The 15,812-nt window shown below is 52.8% G+C and overlaps 1 protein-coding gene across 1 annotated transcript in view; it reads left to right on the top strand.

Moving 5' to 3' along the window:
- Window positions 1-1,211: 1,211 nt before the first annotated feature.
- Window positions 1,212-15,812, top strand: part of ZMYM3 (zinc finger MYM-type containing 3) — a 32,760-nt gene continuing 18,159 nt past the window's right edge. Inside the window, exons 1-7 of the mRNA XM_068412161.1 lie at window positions 1,212-1,298; window positions 10,869-11,765; window positions 12,467-12,510; window positions 12,909-12,981; window positions 13,811-14,102; window positions 14,544-14,721; window positions 15,158-15,370. Coding sequence (XP_068268262.1) covers window positions 10,883-11,765; window positions 12,467-12,510; window positions 12,909-12,981; window positions 13,811-14,102; window positions 14,544-14,721; window positions 15,158-15,370 — 1,683 coding nt within the window. The 5' untranslated portion in view covers window positions 1,212-1,298; window positions 10,869-10,882. The remainder of the gene's footprint in view (window positions 1,299-10,868; window positions 11,766-12,466; window positions 12,511-12,908; window positions 12,982-13,810; window positions 14,103-14,543; window positions 14,722-15,157; window positions 15,371-15,812) is intronic.

Here is a 15,812-nt window from a genome sequence, read left to right as displayed (position 1 = left end):
AGCGGCGCGGTGCCGCGCGCTCATCCCTGCCCGCCCCCCCGTGTGCCCAGGCCAATGGCGAGAGCAGCGTGAGGGGCGGCCGCTCCGCCCCAGCTCTGCCCGTCCCTCACGGCCAGTAAGTACTGGAGCCCCGGCGGAGCTGCGGGAGCCGCTCGGGTCTCCGCAAGGCGCCGCGGGAGCAGCGCCAGCCCCGTGCCCGCTCCCTTCCTCCTCCAGCCGCGGGCGGCCCCTCGCCTCCCCCTCCTTCTCCGGACCCCGTTCCCGCCAGCCCGCTCCGTCGGGGCCGTGCTGCCCCGCTGCGGGAGGGCAGCCGGCTCGGCAGGAGGAACCGGCCTGCGGGAGCGGGGAGGGTCCTGCCGCGCCCTGCCCCCGGCAGCTGCGGAGTGCCGGGAGCGGGGCCGGAGTGCTCGGAGTGTGGGGCGCCGCGGGAGCGGGGCCGTTAGCTGCCTCCGGCGGGCTCGATTTCGCCGCCTTTCAATAAAACCTCCCGTTTCCCTCCGTGTCCCGTCGCACGTAACCGGGAAAGGTGCCGTGCGCCCGTGGCCAGCCCGCTCCCCGGGCGCGAGAGCAGCCCTCCCCGAGCGGGGAGCGGTGCGACCGGTTCTCCGTAACTCCGCCATCGCCTCCTGATGGCCGTAAACCTGCCTCGCCCTCCCCGCTGCCCGGAGCGCGGGAGGTCGCCCCGGCGTCTCCTCCCGGCCCCAGCGCTGCGCACCCCACGGTGCCCCCGGGTCCCAGCGCACGCTCAGCCCCTGTACCCCGCGTCCTCCCCGCGGGGAGACAGAAAAGCAGGCTGGGAGGGGGCTGGTGCCCGGGGGCGGAAAGGAGGGAGGAGACCCCAGGGGAGTGGGGCGGCCAAGGCGGGGAACGGTGACCCTCGGGGATGGAGGGGGCCCGCGGGGAGCGGAGCCCCCGGGGGGAGCAAGCCTGGCTGGGGGGGGCTCCGCGGGGAGCACGGCTGGGCCCACGGGTGGATGGGGACAGGGTGCCTGTCGGAGGGGGTGCCGCGGCGGGGGAGAGGACCCTGCGGGGTACGGAGGGGGGCGGGGCCTGGGTGGGGGAGGGGAACCCGGGGGGGATGTTGCAGAAGCGGGGGGGGCGCCCAGGGGTGCCGGGGGCGGGGCGCGGGCGGCGGGCGCCGGCCGGGGCAGCCCCTCCTTGGGGGCGGGGCCGCGTCCCGGGCCCCCACGAAAGCCCCGCCCGGCCGCGCTGTCACTCACCGCCCCGGGGAGACGCTCCAGCGCCAGGGAGGCGGTGGCGGGGCCTGGACCCGGCCGGGCGGCTGCCCCCGCGCGCAGGTAGAGGCTGTGTCGGCGCGGCCAGGCTGGGCCCCCGGGGCGGCAGCGGGGCCCTGGCCGCGCCAGGCGGCAGCGAGAGGGTTAAGGGGGGGGGGGAATGGGGTGGCAAGCCCGCTCCGCGGTATCCGCTCCGTATTTTGTGGGTGGCCGCGCGGGGACTGGCGGGGACTGGGGCGCCCCGTTCCGGCCCGCACCCCCCGCCGCACACGCCCCCCGCACCGCGCCGTGCCCCGCTGGGGTGCGGCCGCTGCCTGCGCGCGGCTCCGCGCTGTCTGTTCGCGCGGTCCCGCTCCGCCACGTAGATCCGTTCCGGATTTTCCGGCCGCCCGGCGGAGTCCGGGCTGTTGCGCCGATCCCGGGCTCGCGGCGCCGCTCCGTGTTTCTGAGGCCGCCGTCTGCAAGCGAATCTCGCGAGCCCAAGCCCCGCCGTGGCCAATGGGAAAGCGTCCCTCGCTCTGCACAGCCAATGGAACGCCGCCGCCGCCCCCCCGCGGGCTGCAGCGCGCTGAGGGCTCCGAGCGGCGCCTCCATTTAAAGGGGCCGCGACCCAAATCCGGGCTCTGGGTAGAGCGGGCGGCGCAGCGCTGGGGAGCCAGGTACGAGCGGCGCCGGCCGCGGGCGCCTCCCTACGGCTGCACGGGAGGCGCAGGCGGGGCGGCGGTGCGGCGTGGGGCGGCCTCGGGGCGCCCGCCCTTGGGGTGCCGGTGCTTGGCCCCGCGGGTGGGGGCGGGGTAGGCGCGTGGGGCGCGGGTCCCGGGGGGCGGAGTGGGTGGGGCCCCCCCCAAGATGGGGGGCGGGGCGCGCGCCTGGCGGGAGGGGGCGGGGCCTACCGCTCCGGGAGGGGGCGGGGTCGGCGCCGCTCGCCCCCCGCTCCGTGGCGACCGCTTGGGGGCGCCCTGCGGCGGGGGGGGCGGGTCCCGGGGACCCCACCCTGATGCGACACCGGCCCCGTTCTGGTGGGAGGGGGGGAGCGCACCCAGCTGGCACGGGGGAGACCCCGGTGCGACCCTCACCCCTGCTGGGGGGAGCAGGCCTCGGGGTCCCCCCCGGTATGGCGGGGGAGGCCCCAGGCTGACGCCCATCCCCGCGCAGCCTCGGTGCCGGTTGGTACGGGGCTGGGGGTGGGCAGGCCCCGGGGTGGCCCCCACCCTGGTGCTGGGGGCTGGCTGTGCCCCTTGCCGTATGGGTGCCTGGGCGCAGGTTGGGCCCAGCGGTTCTTAAGACCTGCCCCAGCCCTCGGCGCACCCACCCCGGCAGGGCCTGTCCCTGCTGTGGGGAGCTGCACTGCAGAGTGGCAGCAAAGGGTCCCTGGTCCCGGCTGCCCCGAAGCTCGCTGTGCGCCCCGTGCTCTGCCCCAGCACCCTCCTCCACTCGCCTCTCCCTGGGTTTCGGGCAGAGCCTTTGAGCGACGCAGCCTTTGTGCTGTTGTCACCACACGTAGTAATGAAGTCTGAGGAGCTCGCAAAGAAACGCAGCCCCTGGTCTGTGAACTGGCCTACCCTTCTGTCCGCCTTCCCCCTGTATGGGTGGGTCGGGTCTGGACCGGGACAGGGCTTGGGAGTGTCCCCAAGGCCTGGAGTGTGTGTGTGTATCCCTGGACACCATGCGCTGCTCTCGAGGATCAGGCCCTGCAAGAAAAAGGTGCAGCCCCATGGGGCTGAGGCTGCCTTGTGCTGCTGGAGGAGGCAAAGCCCCAATCTGCTGAAGCCTCACCAGGCCGGGCTGCGTGTGAGCAGCATGGCCATGGCCAGCGGTGCCCTGGGGAGTGTCGGTACCTGCTGTGTGGTTTGCAGAGGTGGAGGCAAGACTGGCCCCAGGCAGGAGAGTCTGCACTGGCGAGGCTGGAGGCTGGCAGTCAGATATGCTTGTGTGGGCAGAGGCAGCGCTGGACATGGTCTGTGTCAGGTGATGGTGGGGGTTAGGATGCTCAGCTAAGTGCTGGGGAATGGTTCCTGGAGTCTCTTTCTGATGAGAATGAGAACTGCTTCGCTTGTGTTCTTCCCTTCTCCTCCTGCTGGGCTTCAGCTGTGGCTCTTGTTCTAGGCTGTAACTTCTTTACCTCTCACTGATGCTGCATTCCTCAAGAAAACTTTTATTCTGCATTTTCTCACCTAACCCTGTCTATGCTGGGGTCAAAGCTGGTGATAAGAGCGTAGCTCTGTCGTTATTGCTAGCCCAGCTTTACTAAAGGAATAGCCACAGCCTACAGAGCTGCTGCCTGTAATGGCCAACCTGCAGCTTACAGACCCAGCGGGCTTATTTGCAGTCTCTGTTTCTCTCTGCACCTGCTTACAGCCCTCTCACTGCAAGTGCCCTTGCTTTGGAGGATGCTTTGGAGGATGACAGTAAGTCACACCAGATTCCTCCACAGCTCCGACAGCCAGAGCAAGGGGCTGAGGCTGAGCCCACAGCCTTCCTTTGGGAGCGAAGCCCCTTGTGTTATTTCTTTTATGGATGTTTTATGATCAGTGATGCTGGGATGCGTGACCCTGATGGACACAGGTGTGCTTGTAGAAGGGTTATGATGAAAGCAGTCCAAGAGAAGTATGGATTAGGCTACAGCTGTGGCAGTTAATTTGTTAGCTTAGCAAAGGCCATGCCAGCAGGATTTCACTGGAATGGTGTTTTAATCTCGGTAGAGTGTTTTAAGTGTTAACTTCCTCTGCTGCAAGCACAGGTCAGGAAAGGGCAGTGCTTGAGATCATCTTTGCCAGTCCTTCTGGACATGGGCTTTGGTGGTGTCTTCTGGCCACTTCCCTCGGCCGCGTAAAGAGAAAGGAGTTGGTCATTAAGCTGGGTGAGACATTGGCCTATTCCAGGCTGAGGCACTCTCCTTTGGAGAGTCACCTGCTGTGCCTTCAGCTTTCCTCTCCAGCTGGCTGTGGCTGCTTGTGGGAGGTGGCTAGGACTTTGTGTTAGGTGGTCTGACACCCTGCTGCAGCATTTGGGCAACAGGTACAGACCTGGGGGACATATTTTTCTGACAACTTCCACGTCTACTGTCTATTTTTGTCTTTTAATCAGTGTCTTAATATCATTAGAGCGGTTTCAACAGATGCTGCTCGAGCATGCTGGGCACCTCCATGCTTTTTTGTTGTGCTTCAGATAGTATTCCCGAAGCTTTTTTACCCACCCACCCCCTTCCCCCGTCTGTAACACTATTTTGGCAGATGTTGTCACGTGGCAAGTGGTGAGCCTTGGAAGAAATGTTGCTCATTCATGCTATAGACACAAAGCTGTAGAAGCGGCAGGAGAGTTTTCTCTCTGACTTGATCTCCAAGTGGAGTTGGTTCTTGAAACTGAATTGCTCTGCAAACACCAGGCGTTGCTACTAAGATCTCTGTCTTAACACGTGTAAACAAAGCAAGTTGTGTTAGAGTTGTTGCTCTAGACCTGTTGCTCCTTTCTCTGTTGCAAAGCCTTGACACTTAGTGCTTGGGAGGATCCTGGTCTTATGAAAAGATGTGAGAGTATCCAAGCAGTTTCAAGCTGCTGCCAGGATGAGCATGCTGCTGTTGGTTGTCTTAGAGTTTACTACTAGTACAGAGGTGTTGGGTTAGCAGCAAATAATGCTGAGATTTGAGGAGTGTTGTCAGGTACCTTTGAAGTGTTGCAGGGAGTCTCCTGGTAAACCTAATTCCAGACAATTCTTCAAGAAGATTTCTGAAATTTGTCCTTCCTCACTCACTTTCTTGAAGCTGATATGAAGTTTATGAATGCGAGCCTAGTTTGGTCGTTCCTGCATTTGAGGAATTGACAAGAAACTCATGGTACCATTTTGCAGCACAGTCTGCTCTGTGTTGGAGGGTTCAGGCTTTCTTGATTCTGGGTGACTGCTATACTAAGTTTGAGGCTTGCACCTTAAGCTGGTGCTCCTGCTGTAGAAAAATCTAGTGGTGGTCTTGGTGCCTCCTGGCTTTGGGACTTTTAGAAAACCATTGCTGGTGATGTTCTGGGAAGGCCGTTCTTTTCCCCATCTACCAGTTCCTGTTGTGTAGACAGTTCCAGTCACACATGAAGACTGGCCTGAGGGGGATGTGGATTAGCTACGGCTGTTTTCACTCTAATTGAGAGAACCAATAATACATTTGGAGATGAGACAACTGTTCACTGAGCCGCCTGCAAAGCACAAGCTGAAGAACTTGACCAGTGACATCTGCAGCAGCTAGAGCTGACTTGGAGAGAGACACTGAATGCTGTTGTAAAATCTCCAAGTCACAGAGGGTTTACATATCCCTGGGTCAGTTTTTTTAAGTATTCATCTATAGTGTTAATCTGGAAATAGCTGTTTCTGAGTTTGTCCAGCTTTGACTTTCGGCTTTTTGAGTCCTCACGTGCGTTTGTCTGTATCTCTGAAGACCCCTCTGCTGTAGATCTTCTTGTGTTTTTTTTGAGATGGGTCATGTCTCCCCATTTCTTTTCAATGAACAAAACAGATTTATCACTGGAAGATGTTGTCTGAACCATGGCTGATTCTTAAAGCAGTGGGATTCTTGCATTACTGCGTCAGATATTTTTTTTGTTGTTGTTTGAAACATCTCAGCTCTTCCAGTACCTGTCATCAAGTGTAGACACTAGCCAAGAATGAGATAGTAATGGTCAAATGTGGTATTGTGTGCAGGCAGCACTGTACTGCCTGTCACCAATGGGCTTTGTGCTCTTTGAAGACTGAGTTTGGGCTGCCAGGTGGGAGCTCAGGGAGCTACCTCTCCAAAAACACTAATGAATAACTAAATCCTTTCTCCTCCTTTCTGGAGAATTTTGAGTGGACTGAAACCTGGTCCTTAGCAGTGTGCTTAATTGACTGGTGATTCTTCATAAATTCATTTGCTTTAAAATGAGTTACAATCTGTAATAAATGTTTCCAGTGCTTGAATCTTGAAAGCTATCAGCTGCCCAGATAAACTCAGATAAGTCACAGCAATGAGATTAGCTTTTGCCGTGTTTGTCACTCAAGGCATAATATTGTTAATGAAGACCTGTTGACTGAAACCATGCTGGTCGGATGTGATATTATTTTCTTCATGTTTTATTGATAGAACTGTGTGTCGACCACTGTTGTTTTTGTAGAGAAATACGAGGCTGGATGCTACTGTTTATTCTAAAATTTGGCACAAAGAATAGGTACTTCCTCCAGAGCTCTGCTTAGGTCTTACAGAACTCGTAGGTAGCAATTAGCTGGAGTGTTGCTTTCAGTGTCTTAATTTTTGTGGTTATTAGTTAATGCTATTCATATTTCAAATGATCGCTAATAGTGAAAAAGATACATCCTTCAGCCTTCAAAAGTCTTGAAAATCTGAATCCATATCCATGAATAAAAGTCTAGGACAGGTACCCAAGCAGTTGCTGTTCCTTTGCTAGAGGAAAGCAGTAACTGCATGGCCGTGCTGTTTTGTGGGCAGTAGAGACTTCTGAGGTATTCACTTCATCGTGAGGGAGTAACAACAGTATTTTTTTCTTACTGTCTGATTTTAATTAAATGTTTGATGGTAGCTCCTCATTTTGTAGGTAGGCCACACATTCCCCTGCTAATAGTTTCCTGAGGGCACTGAGATGTGGAAGACCTGAGCAGTTACAGCACCACTGGTGTATTTAATAAGCTAGATAAAGTCCCAGGTAGTCACTTGGTGTACTTGAGTGTCCTGGCAGAGATGTCTCACTCTGGGCTTCCAGGTCTGAGAGGAAATCTATGTGCTCCCTCATTGGCAGAAAAGGCAGGTCGGGTCTGGTAGTCACACGTGTTGGATTTGGTGGTCAATGTTGCATTCTATGCCAGTCCTGCACACTCGAGGAGGACCTGCAGCCGTCCCATCACTTCTTCGGAAACTCTTGCGTGGCACCTGAGAAGCACTCTGCTTCAGACTGTTGTGCAGGGGACTTTGCTCCTTGAACTTGATCTTCCCAGGAATATGTTACTGAATACTCCGGAGAGGCCGATTCCTAAGGAGTTTCCAAGTGTCCGATAAAGCAGTGTACCCGCTGTAACGTGGAGGATTTCAGCACGCTGCCTCCTCTTTGTTTGACTGAATCATATGCCAGCGTACTCCCCTTGCTGCCAGGTGTGTGGCTGGAAAAGAGGAAGATTTCAAGCAGACCAGTGACCAGAGCCCAGTGACTGAGCTGTGCGTTAGATAGTCCTGGAATAAAAAAGATGGTGGCTTGTGGTCGATCATTTCAGCATCTGCCAGAAGCAATAAGCTATTTTTCTTCTATTGGAGAAAGTGAGAAGAGACTTTACCAGAGGTAAAGTGCACATTCAGTTGGCCGCTTAACTCACTGTGAAGTTCAGCAGAAAACCCAGATGAATCTGAACACCTGGGGCAAACAGAAGAAGTAGCGTTTCTTACCCCGCTGCAGCTGGGCAGCTCTGATTTCCTCAGGTTGAGTTTGACTTCAGAGCAACCCATGGAGCTGGAAAGCATCATTCTCTCCTGTTCTGAGGGCTGCCCTCTTCATCCTCATCAGCTGGCAGTTGAAAGCCACTGAAAGACTTCATTGTCAGGGAAACAGAATTGCAGTGATGGGCAGGGACATTCCTTGCTTTCCCACTCAAACTGTTTGTCAGCATCACCTCCTTGGGTCCAGCCTCAACTCTTAACTCCATCAGCTTTTCCAGATTCTTATATCAAAAATCAGCAGTCATCAGCTCTGTATCGCCTTGTCACAGAGCTCTGCTGCAGCAGAACGTATTGCCACTGGAATTTTTGGAGGCCCAAAGTTTAAATTGGTTCAAAGGGGGATTAGGCAGATTCATAGAGAATTTGCTCAGTACAGGCTCTTAACAGTGACAGTCTCAGTGCAACTCAAGCCAAGCAGTTCTTCAGCAGCTCATTGCCACTTGATTGGAGGATGTGCTGAAGAGGAATGTTCTGTTACTTATGTTTCTTGTACTCTCTCCCCAGGTATCCATTATTGGTGTGAATAGGAGACAGGAAGAGTATGTTTGAAAACAGGGTCCTTTCGTTTGACTGACTGCGGCAGTCCTTAGCTTTGCACATCCTAAGAAGAAGTTTTGGGTTGTTTGTCAGAACGTGTGAGCTGTTCTGCCGGGGGGATTCAGACAGAGCTGGTGAAAGTGGGGAGGACCTTGAACACACAGGACAAGCGCTGTGCTTCCAACCAGAACGTGCAAGTGAGTGGTCTTACTGCGGACTCTTGGGTCTGCAGAAAGGTCTGCATATCTGTCCCAACCACATAGCAATAGTTTGGAGTTGACTTAATCTGCAGAATACTTGTTCTCTTTGAGATTGTTTTGTTGGTCAATGTCTCCATTAAGTTTGTCAGGGCCTTGTCTTGCATCATAATGCTCTTGTGGCCAAAGCTTGAAAGCGATGTCAAGGTATACACTATTGAAACTAGATGGTTTTTGTCTATTTGTAGAGCACATGAGTAGCATGGCAAGTTCACAGATTAATCGTTGATTGCATTATCCTCTAGGAGGGAATGCCCAAGTAGATTTCTTACGCTCCAAAATTGTTCCCAGGGTCTTTCTACCAAGCAAAGACTAGGCCAGCTGAAAGTGGGAAATACTGTAGGAGTATTACCTCTTTGGTTCATTGCAGACTTGTGCAAAATGTCTGAAGGTGAGTTTGAGGAGTATGTTAGTCCTGTTAAGTATACCTATAAATAAACTTTCCTTATTCGTCTGGGTGGCTTGATCTTTCTGATGCTTATTGTTGTAAGGTCTGCTGTCTTGTCTGGAAATATGGGTGCGGGACATCTTTGAGAAGGAGGCATTGTTTGTATTCTGAGCAGCAGAAAAAAATGTCGTCTTGGGAGGGTTCTCATCTGATTCACATCCTTAGGACCTTTCTTTCAGATGTCTTTATTTCTATTTCACTTTGTTCTTTCTGTCAGCCACCCTAAAACACGTGTTAGATCCTGTATTGCTCTGGAATTGGCTCATTCTAGCAGCTTTGTCTCCTCTGTAACTAAAGAAAGTGAATGGAATCACCAAAGTCTTTAGTGGTGAAACTTGCTGAGCATCTCTGAAGATTACATCTTCTGTAGTTTCTGTTTGTGATTGTGGGAACAGTGCTTACCTGCCACTGTGAAACAGAAAACGTCACCGTGTTTTTAGATAAAATAAGGAGGCAATGACTTTGAACTCCAGCTGTAGAGTATGATTCCCTAAACTCCTGCTTAAATGAGTTTCAGAAGTTGGGTACATTCTCTGTCCAAATATGTTCTGTTCAGTTCTGAGTAAACCATTTGTGAGTGAGACTTGGTTATCCTTTCAGAGGGAAGGATACAAAGAAAGAATTAATCAGGCATCATCAGTGAAGTTATTTCAGGCATCCTCCTTCATTGATGTAGATGAGTTATGCCCATAGCAAGCCCCAGTAGACAGGAATACTGAATCTTCTGCTTCAGGGCTTAAAACAGTGCTGAATTTAGAATTAGAATGACTCTAATGGGGGGATAGGATGGTGCCACATCTTTTGATTCTAATGCCTTCCTTGTAGTGTCTACTTACAGCCTGTTTTGGGGACGTGATGCTACTTCAAGTCTTACTTACTCTGCCTTGCCACTTGTAGCTTCCACTCCTTCTCCCTTCCCTGTTCAGGTTTGTCAACCATTATCTCTTTGTGGGGGTATAATTCATTTTTAACCAATATTGATATAAATGCTTACTTGCCTCATCTCAAAGTCTTGCCCTTTCTGTCTTATGATAATGTTGACCATGAGGAGCTGGGCTGTAACTTTGTCCCTCTGATGTTAGCAGTCAGCATCATACCTTCCTGTGCAAGTGCACTGTCTGTGCCCTGCAAAGTCATACTGGTCTTTATTCCTGACTCCACATTGCAGGCTTATGTCTACTTTGCTACTTCTTCCTGTTATGACTGCGTTTAACATCACAGGCTTTACCACCTTTCTTCTTTCCACTCTCCAGTATTCCTCCTAGTTCTGACTTAAGCTTTTGCAGTTGTTCTATGTCTGAATATTAGCCCATGTAGTTTTGGGGCTATGCTGTAGTTGTAGTTATACTATAACATGGTTTATATCTGTCCTTTGACAAAATTAGTGCATCTTGTCATCCTGTATCTTGTTCAAGGCACAGGCTACAGAGCTCTAAAGGAGTTCTTTCTGCCTCTATGTTTAAGAGAAAAGATATTTTAAAAATAAAAGGTGTGTTAGCTCCTGAACAGATCAGGAGAAAGGACAGACCAGGTTATTTGGGTCTGGTGAGACAGAGAGGAAGGCAGGGAAGGTGGTATTACACCCCACAGAACAGCAGTGTGAAGCCTCCTGAATTGGTACTCAAGTCATTTCTGATACCCCACTGTGTCATTTAGCATAAGCAAGTCTGTTTGCTGTGCTGTGGTGGGGTGTGTGAAGGCTGTAGATTTCCCAAAGGTCTGCCATACTGAACTGCTGCGTCCTGCTGCTGCTGTTTGGCTTCAGAGTTTTGTAATTTCACGAGCAGATGTGAGTGACCTGCTGGTATCCTGGTTCTGGCTAGCAGTGTTATTGGTCCTTGTTTTACTCTGACGATGTTCAGAAGAGTGGACAATTTATGCGCTGTGTTAGACTACTTTTCATTAACTTGCAAGTCTCTCTCATTTCCAGTTGCCATCTTCTAAATGGATTCCAGTGAATTTTCGGGATCTTTGGACCCCCTGTCCTTGCCTGACAAACCACTTATTGGTGATCTCCCTGCTGACATGGAGTTCGGGGAAGATCTCCTGGGCTCCCAAACGGCTTCTACCCAGGAAGTTTCAGTTCTTCAGCCCCCTGACTGGGATCAATCCAAGCAGATGACTGCTGATGGGGACTTGGACCTTCTAGTGAAAGCAGACAGCCTGTCTGAACTAAACAAATCAAATGATGTCGTTCTAAATAAACCTGGTGTCTTGGATATGCTGGAGAAACCTAATGTCTTAGATGACTTGGAAAAAACTGCTGATTTGATGGAACTAGATAAATCGGAGGGTCTGGATGGGCTGTATAAGGCACATCCTTCCCAGGATGTGGAGGATGGACCAGCAGACTCCTCTGCCCTCTCTAGAGAAGCCCTTGTTCCAGAAACATGGAAAGAAGGGGAAGATGCACCCAAAAATGATTCTGGGGACCTAAAGGAAGATGGTGCTGCTGCTATTCCTGCACTGTCTGATGACAACACCCCTGAATCACCCCAACAGCCTGTTCTTGACTCTGGGGACCTTAGCAGTGCCCCAACCACGGAAGAAATCACAGCACAATCCACAAGTTTGCCAATGCCCCCCCCACAACTCAATCTTAAACAGACAAAGAAGACAAGGTTGAAGGCACCAAGGAAAAGCTCACCCATGCAGAGGGAAGGGCTAGCAGGGGAAGCAGGGGTGGAACTGAGCTCGGACAACAGTACTGCAGCTTTGCCCCCTGAGCCCACAGAGGAAAATCAGGCAGAGGAAGGGGATGATAGTGGGAACAACTCACTTAAAGAAAGTAGTGTACTGAAAGCACAGGAAGCCTCGCCACCAGCAGGTACGTTGTTATCTCTGCAGAACTTGGCTTCCTGTGCTCAGGAGGTCATCCTGCTGCCCATTGCTGAAGCTGAAGTCTGTTTTGTACTCTTAACTTTTCCCATCCTCCCTGCTATGGAAATTGTCAATGCTACTGTGGGCTAGATTTGGGGAAAGTGTCTTGCTTACAGGGAATAATGCTCTGGAAGCTGCTCCCTTGGTGCACACAGGCTCTTGCTCTGGCTTTCGTAGCTTTAATTTTGATTTTCAATGTTTGGGTCAGGAGCTTCCGTGATAAAGCTGCAGCTGTACATCAGCTTAGCTCACACTCTTCATCACTGGAGTCTTTGCTGGAACTGAGGGTCACCAGGAGAAGGTGTTTCCAGTAGGCAAAGTTCCTCTGCCCAGGCCGGCCATCCTCAGGAAATGGTCAGTCTTGGTCAGAAGCAGTTGGAGGCAACTGCCCAGCATGCCTCCCCTGTGCAGGGAGGTCTCCCCCTTACAGTGCTCCTCCCAAGCTGCATGTTTGTACCTCTAACTACAGGTGGTGGGTTTAGGAACTTTCCTGTGTCTGGTCACCACCAGAACTGTGTTGTTAGCCAGGACTGTCTGAGGCTTCCTGTGCAGACTGACCCAAAGGGTGGCTGCATTTGAAGAACACCTGTCCTCTTCTGTTGGAGAAAAGTGAAATGTTAGATGCAAGCTTCTGTGCTTCTCTTCCAGGAGAAGGCCTGTCTGGGAAGGGAAGCGAGCTGACAACTGAGAAGGTGAGGAGAATGCAGTCAAGTATGTATGCTACAGGAACATAAAGGGTGGCTGGCTGTTGTGAAACCCTGTGAGGGACACTGGCTGTCTCGTCACCCCTCTGGGAAGGGATTTGCATGTCTCCTGTGACAGAATGATTCCTGTGCATTGCCACTGTGCTGTAATGTGGCTTCAGTGTGTCCCTGCTACCCCCAGCTGGAATGTCATTCTCATAAGCCTACTTCCCCCTCTTCCCCCCATCTTGCCAAGTCTGGTCACGTATCCATGGAGTTTTATCCCTTTTCAGGCTAGTTATTGGGAAAGCAAATCCCAGAAGCTGGAACTCCACCATGATCTGGGATATTTATCCGTGGTTGTCCTAGCAGATGGTTAGCTTAAGTATTTTCTGGATGTCTTTTAGGAGCAGAAAAGAAGTGAACGAGCCAGAAGATCAGAAACTGCCAGGCCTGAAACTGTGAACTCCTCTGAGAGCAGTGAGTAATTCTGGCTGGCCAATGCCTGTTTTCAGCCAGAGAGTGGGGCCCAGGCCCGTTGTGGGCAGGTGGGTCATTGTGTGAGCATGGTAGGAACTCTGGACCTTCTGTGCAGACTTTCCTCTTACACAGGACAGGTCCCTTCACCCCATGAGTCTTCATCCTGGGGTGCTTGACTTGCTTTCTCAGGGCACTTAGATTGAAGAGGGGGTTGTAGTATATTCACAGTGGTGTATGGATACCAAGCACCAAGTAATAGAATAAGACTCTGGGGTTGTTACCAGGAAATCCATCTTCCATCTCCTCAGCTAGGAACTTTCTTCCTTTGTCTCTATGGCAGCAGGCTGTCTGAAGGAAGGTTGCATTTGGGGGATTTTCCTGCAGAAGTACTTGAAGTCTCTGTTCTTTGAGATGTTGAGTGTCGCCCTGCTATTCCCTAGTATTTGTGTGTTGCTCCTTCATTGCCTGCCTGTGCAGCCTGTGCTGGAGGCTGGTGATCCAGCTTGTTCCCTTTAAGGTCTACCGGTTCTTGGAGGATTTTCTGCTGTAAATGTTCACACTTTGGGCTTCTGCTCAACCTTGGCAAATCATTCCTCCTAGAGAGGAATTGTACTTAAGCCCAGTTTGCTTAAAGACCTCCTGACTCATCTCCAGTTCCAACAGAATATCTTTAAGAGTCCCTTTATCATTCAACCCAGACAGGTACAAAGCACATAGAGGGACTCCAGAAAGGTGACCCCAGAAAGCCCCAGCGTGTGTCTCATGTCAGAAGTGTCTGTCTCAGTTCCTAATGAGGGATTTCTGTGCATCTTTCTCTGCTGCTTTGCAGTTCCAGTCTCTGACGAAGACTCTGATGCAATGGTGGATGATCCCAATGATGAGGATTTTGTTCCTTTTCGTACCCGGCGCTCAACTCGCATGTCTTTACGTACTCAGATGGCTCAGCGAGCTGCCCGCTCTACTGTTACCAAAATGACTTGTGCCAACTGCCGGACCCCACTGCAGAAGGGCCAGACTGCCTACCAGCGTAAAGGGCTCCCTCAGCTCTTCTGCTCCAGCTCCTGTCTCACTACCTTCTCAAAGAAACCACCTGGCAAGAAGATATGCACCTTCTGTAAAAAGTGTGTGTTCGTTCCCCTTTCCTTAGTGCACCCACACTTGTAACCCCATTGACCTGTCCCACAGCCCTACTTGCCAGTCCCCATCCCTGTGACTCTAATGCTTCCCATTCACCCACATCACTCCAGCCTGCTGCCAGCTGCTGCCTCATGTCTTCCTTCACACACCGCACATCCCATGCTCCCTACAACCCCTTCACATTATTTCCTTTCCCTGCCTGTCCCGGGCTCAATGCTCCATAACCCACCCTCCTCTCAAAACAACCTCCTGCATGTTCCGTCTTCAGGCACCACCCCTCTGGGCCAGGACAGAAGCTGCTGTGAGACAGTTCTTGCCACCCTTTTGGAACACCAGAAAGTCCCGTGCATTGCAGTGTGCCATCCTGTCCCTTCGTGGCAGGACTGGTGTGTCCCTGTGCTAACACATCCCCTCCTGATCCCCAGGGAGATCTGGAACACCAAGGACTCTGTGGTTGCCCAGATTGGTTCAGGCGGCTCTTTCCACGAGTTCTGCACCTCTGTCTGCCTCTCCCTTTACGAGGCCCAGCAGCACAGACCAGCACCTCAGTCCGCAGATGTCTCGGACACCAGCCGCTGCAGTGTCTGCCACAAACCTGGCGAGGTAAACAAATCCCTTGTCCTTCTCATGTCCTGGAAGAGGTGCTTGTGACCTGCAGTGCTTGGCCCTGCCTGGGACCGTTGCAAGGCATTTGCCAGGTTCTCTTGTGGTGTGAGGCCTCAGTCCCTGAGCTGGCTTGGGCTCACTCCTAGGTCCGTCCTTGTTATTGTGAACCAGCTCTTATTCCAGCAGAAGAAATAAGGCTTCTGCTTCTCCCCGCCCAGAAGCTCATTGCTTCCTGCCACTCCAGTCTCTCAGTTGCTCCACTGACCTTTGGCGAGGGAGGCCAGCCTGAGTCCACACCAGCTTCCCGTATGGCACTTGCCTGAGTTTTAGTGTAACAGCCTGTTATCCCAAGGGCTGTGGTAGTAATGGTGCACACATGTCAGAAGGAGGCACATGGTGGTCTGGGGGAGCAACAGCAATGATGTCTCTGCAGATCCAGCATGAGGTCAGCAATGGGAGTGTGGTTCACCGCATCTGCAGTGATGCCTGCTTCACCAAGTTCCGGGCCACCAAGGGGCTGAAAACCAACTGCTGTGACAACTGTGGACTTTACATCTACAACAAGGGCTTGCCCCTGGAGTATCTCTTCCACGAAGGGCAGCAAAAACGCTTCTGCAACTCTGCCTGTCTCAACAGTTACAAGAAGGTGTGTGGAGTCAGCTGCCTGGGGTGGGGGGTCTCCGTGGGCACACGGCTCCTTTGGTCGGTGTGGCACAGGGAACTTTATGCAATAGCAGGTGACTTGAATCCCCTTGGCCTTTTATTGCTGACAAAACATTTAAGAGATTGCTGTGGAAAAACTTTGAAGCAGACAATTTATTTATTCTGCGCAGGGCCCATCTTGGACCCGAGCACAGGTCAGGCACTCAATAAGCTGGACTGTGCAGCGATACTGGTATATACAGTTAGCACGGGCTGGCTTCTTTTGGATGTCTCGCCAAAGCTGGGCTGGACATGTTCCTCTGATGCCTGAGCAGGCTTCACTTAACTGTCTTGATGGGATTGCCAAGCTCTGTATTCCTGCTAGGGTACCCTTGAAATGAGAAGGTGAGGTGCCGAAGGCAGCCTTTTTTGCTACCACCACCTGA

The sequence above is a fragment of the Nyctibius grandis genome, chromosome 13 (genome assembly GCF_013368605.1).
Source record: "Nyctibius grandis isolate bNycGra1 chromosome 13, bNycGra1.pri, whole genome shotgun sequence".
In the NCBI taxonomy this organism is placed as follows: Eukaryota; Metazoa; Chordata; class Aves; order Nyctibiiformes; family Nyctibiidae; genus Nyctibius; species Nyctibius grandis.
This window is presented reverse-complemented; position numbering and strand designations above follow the sequence as displayed.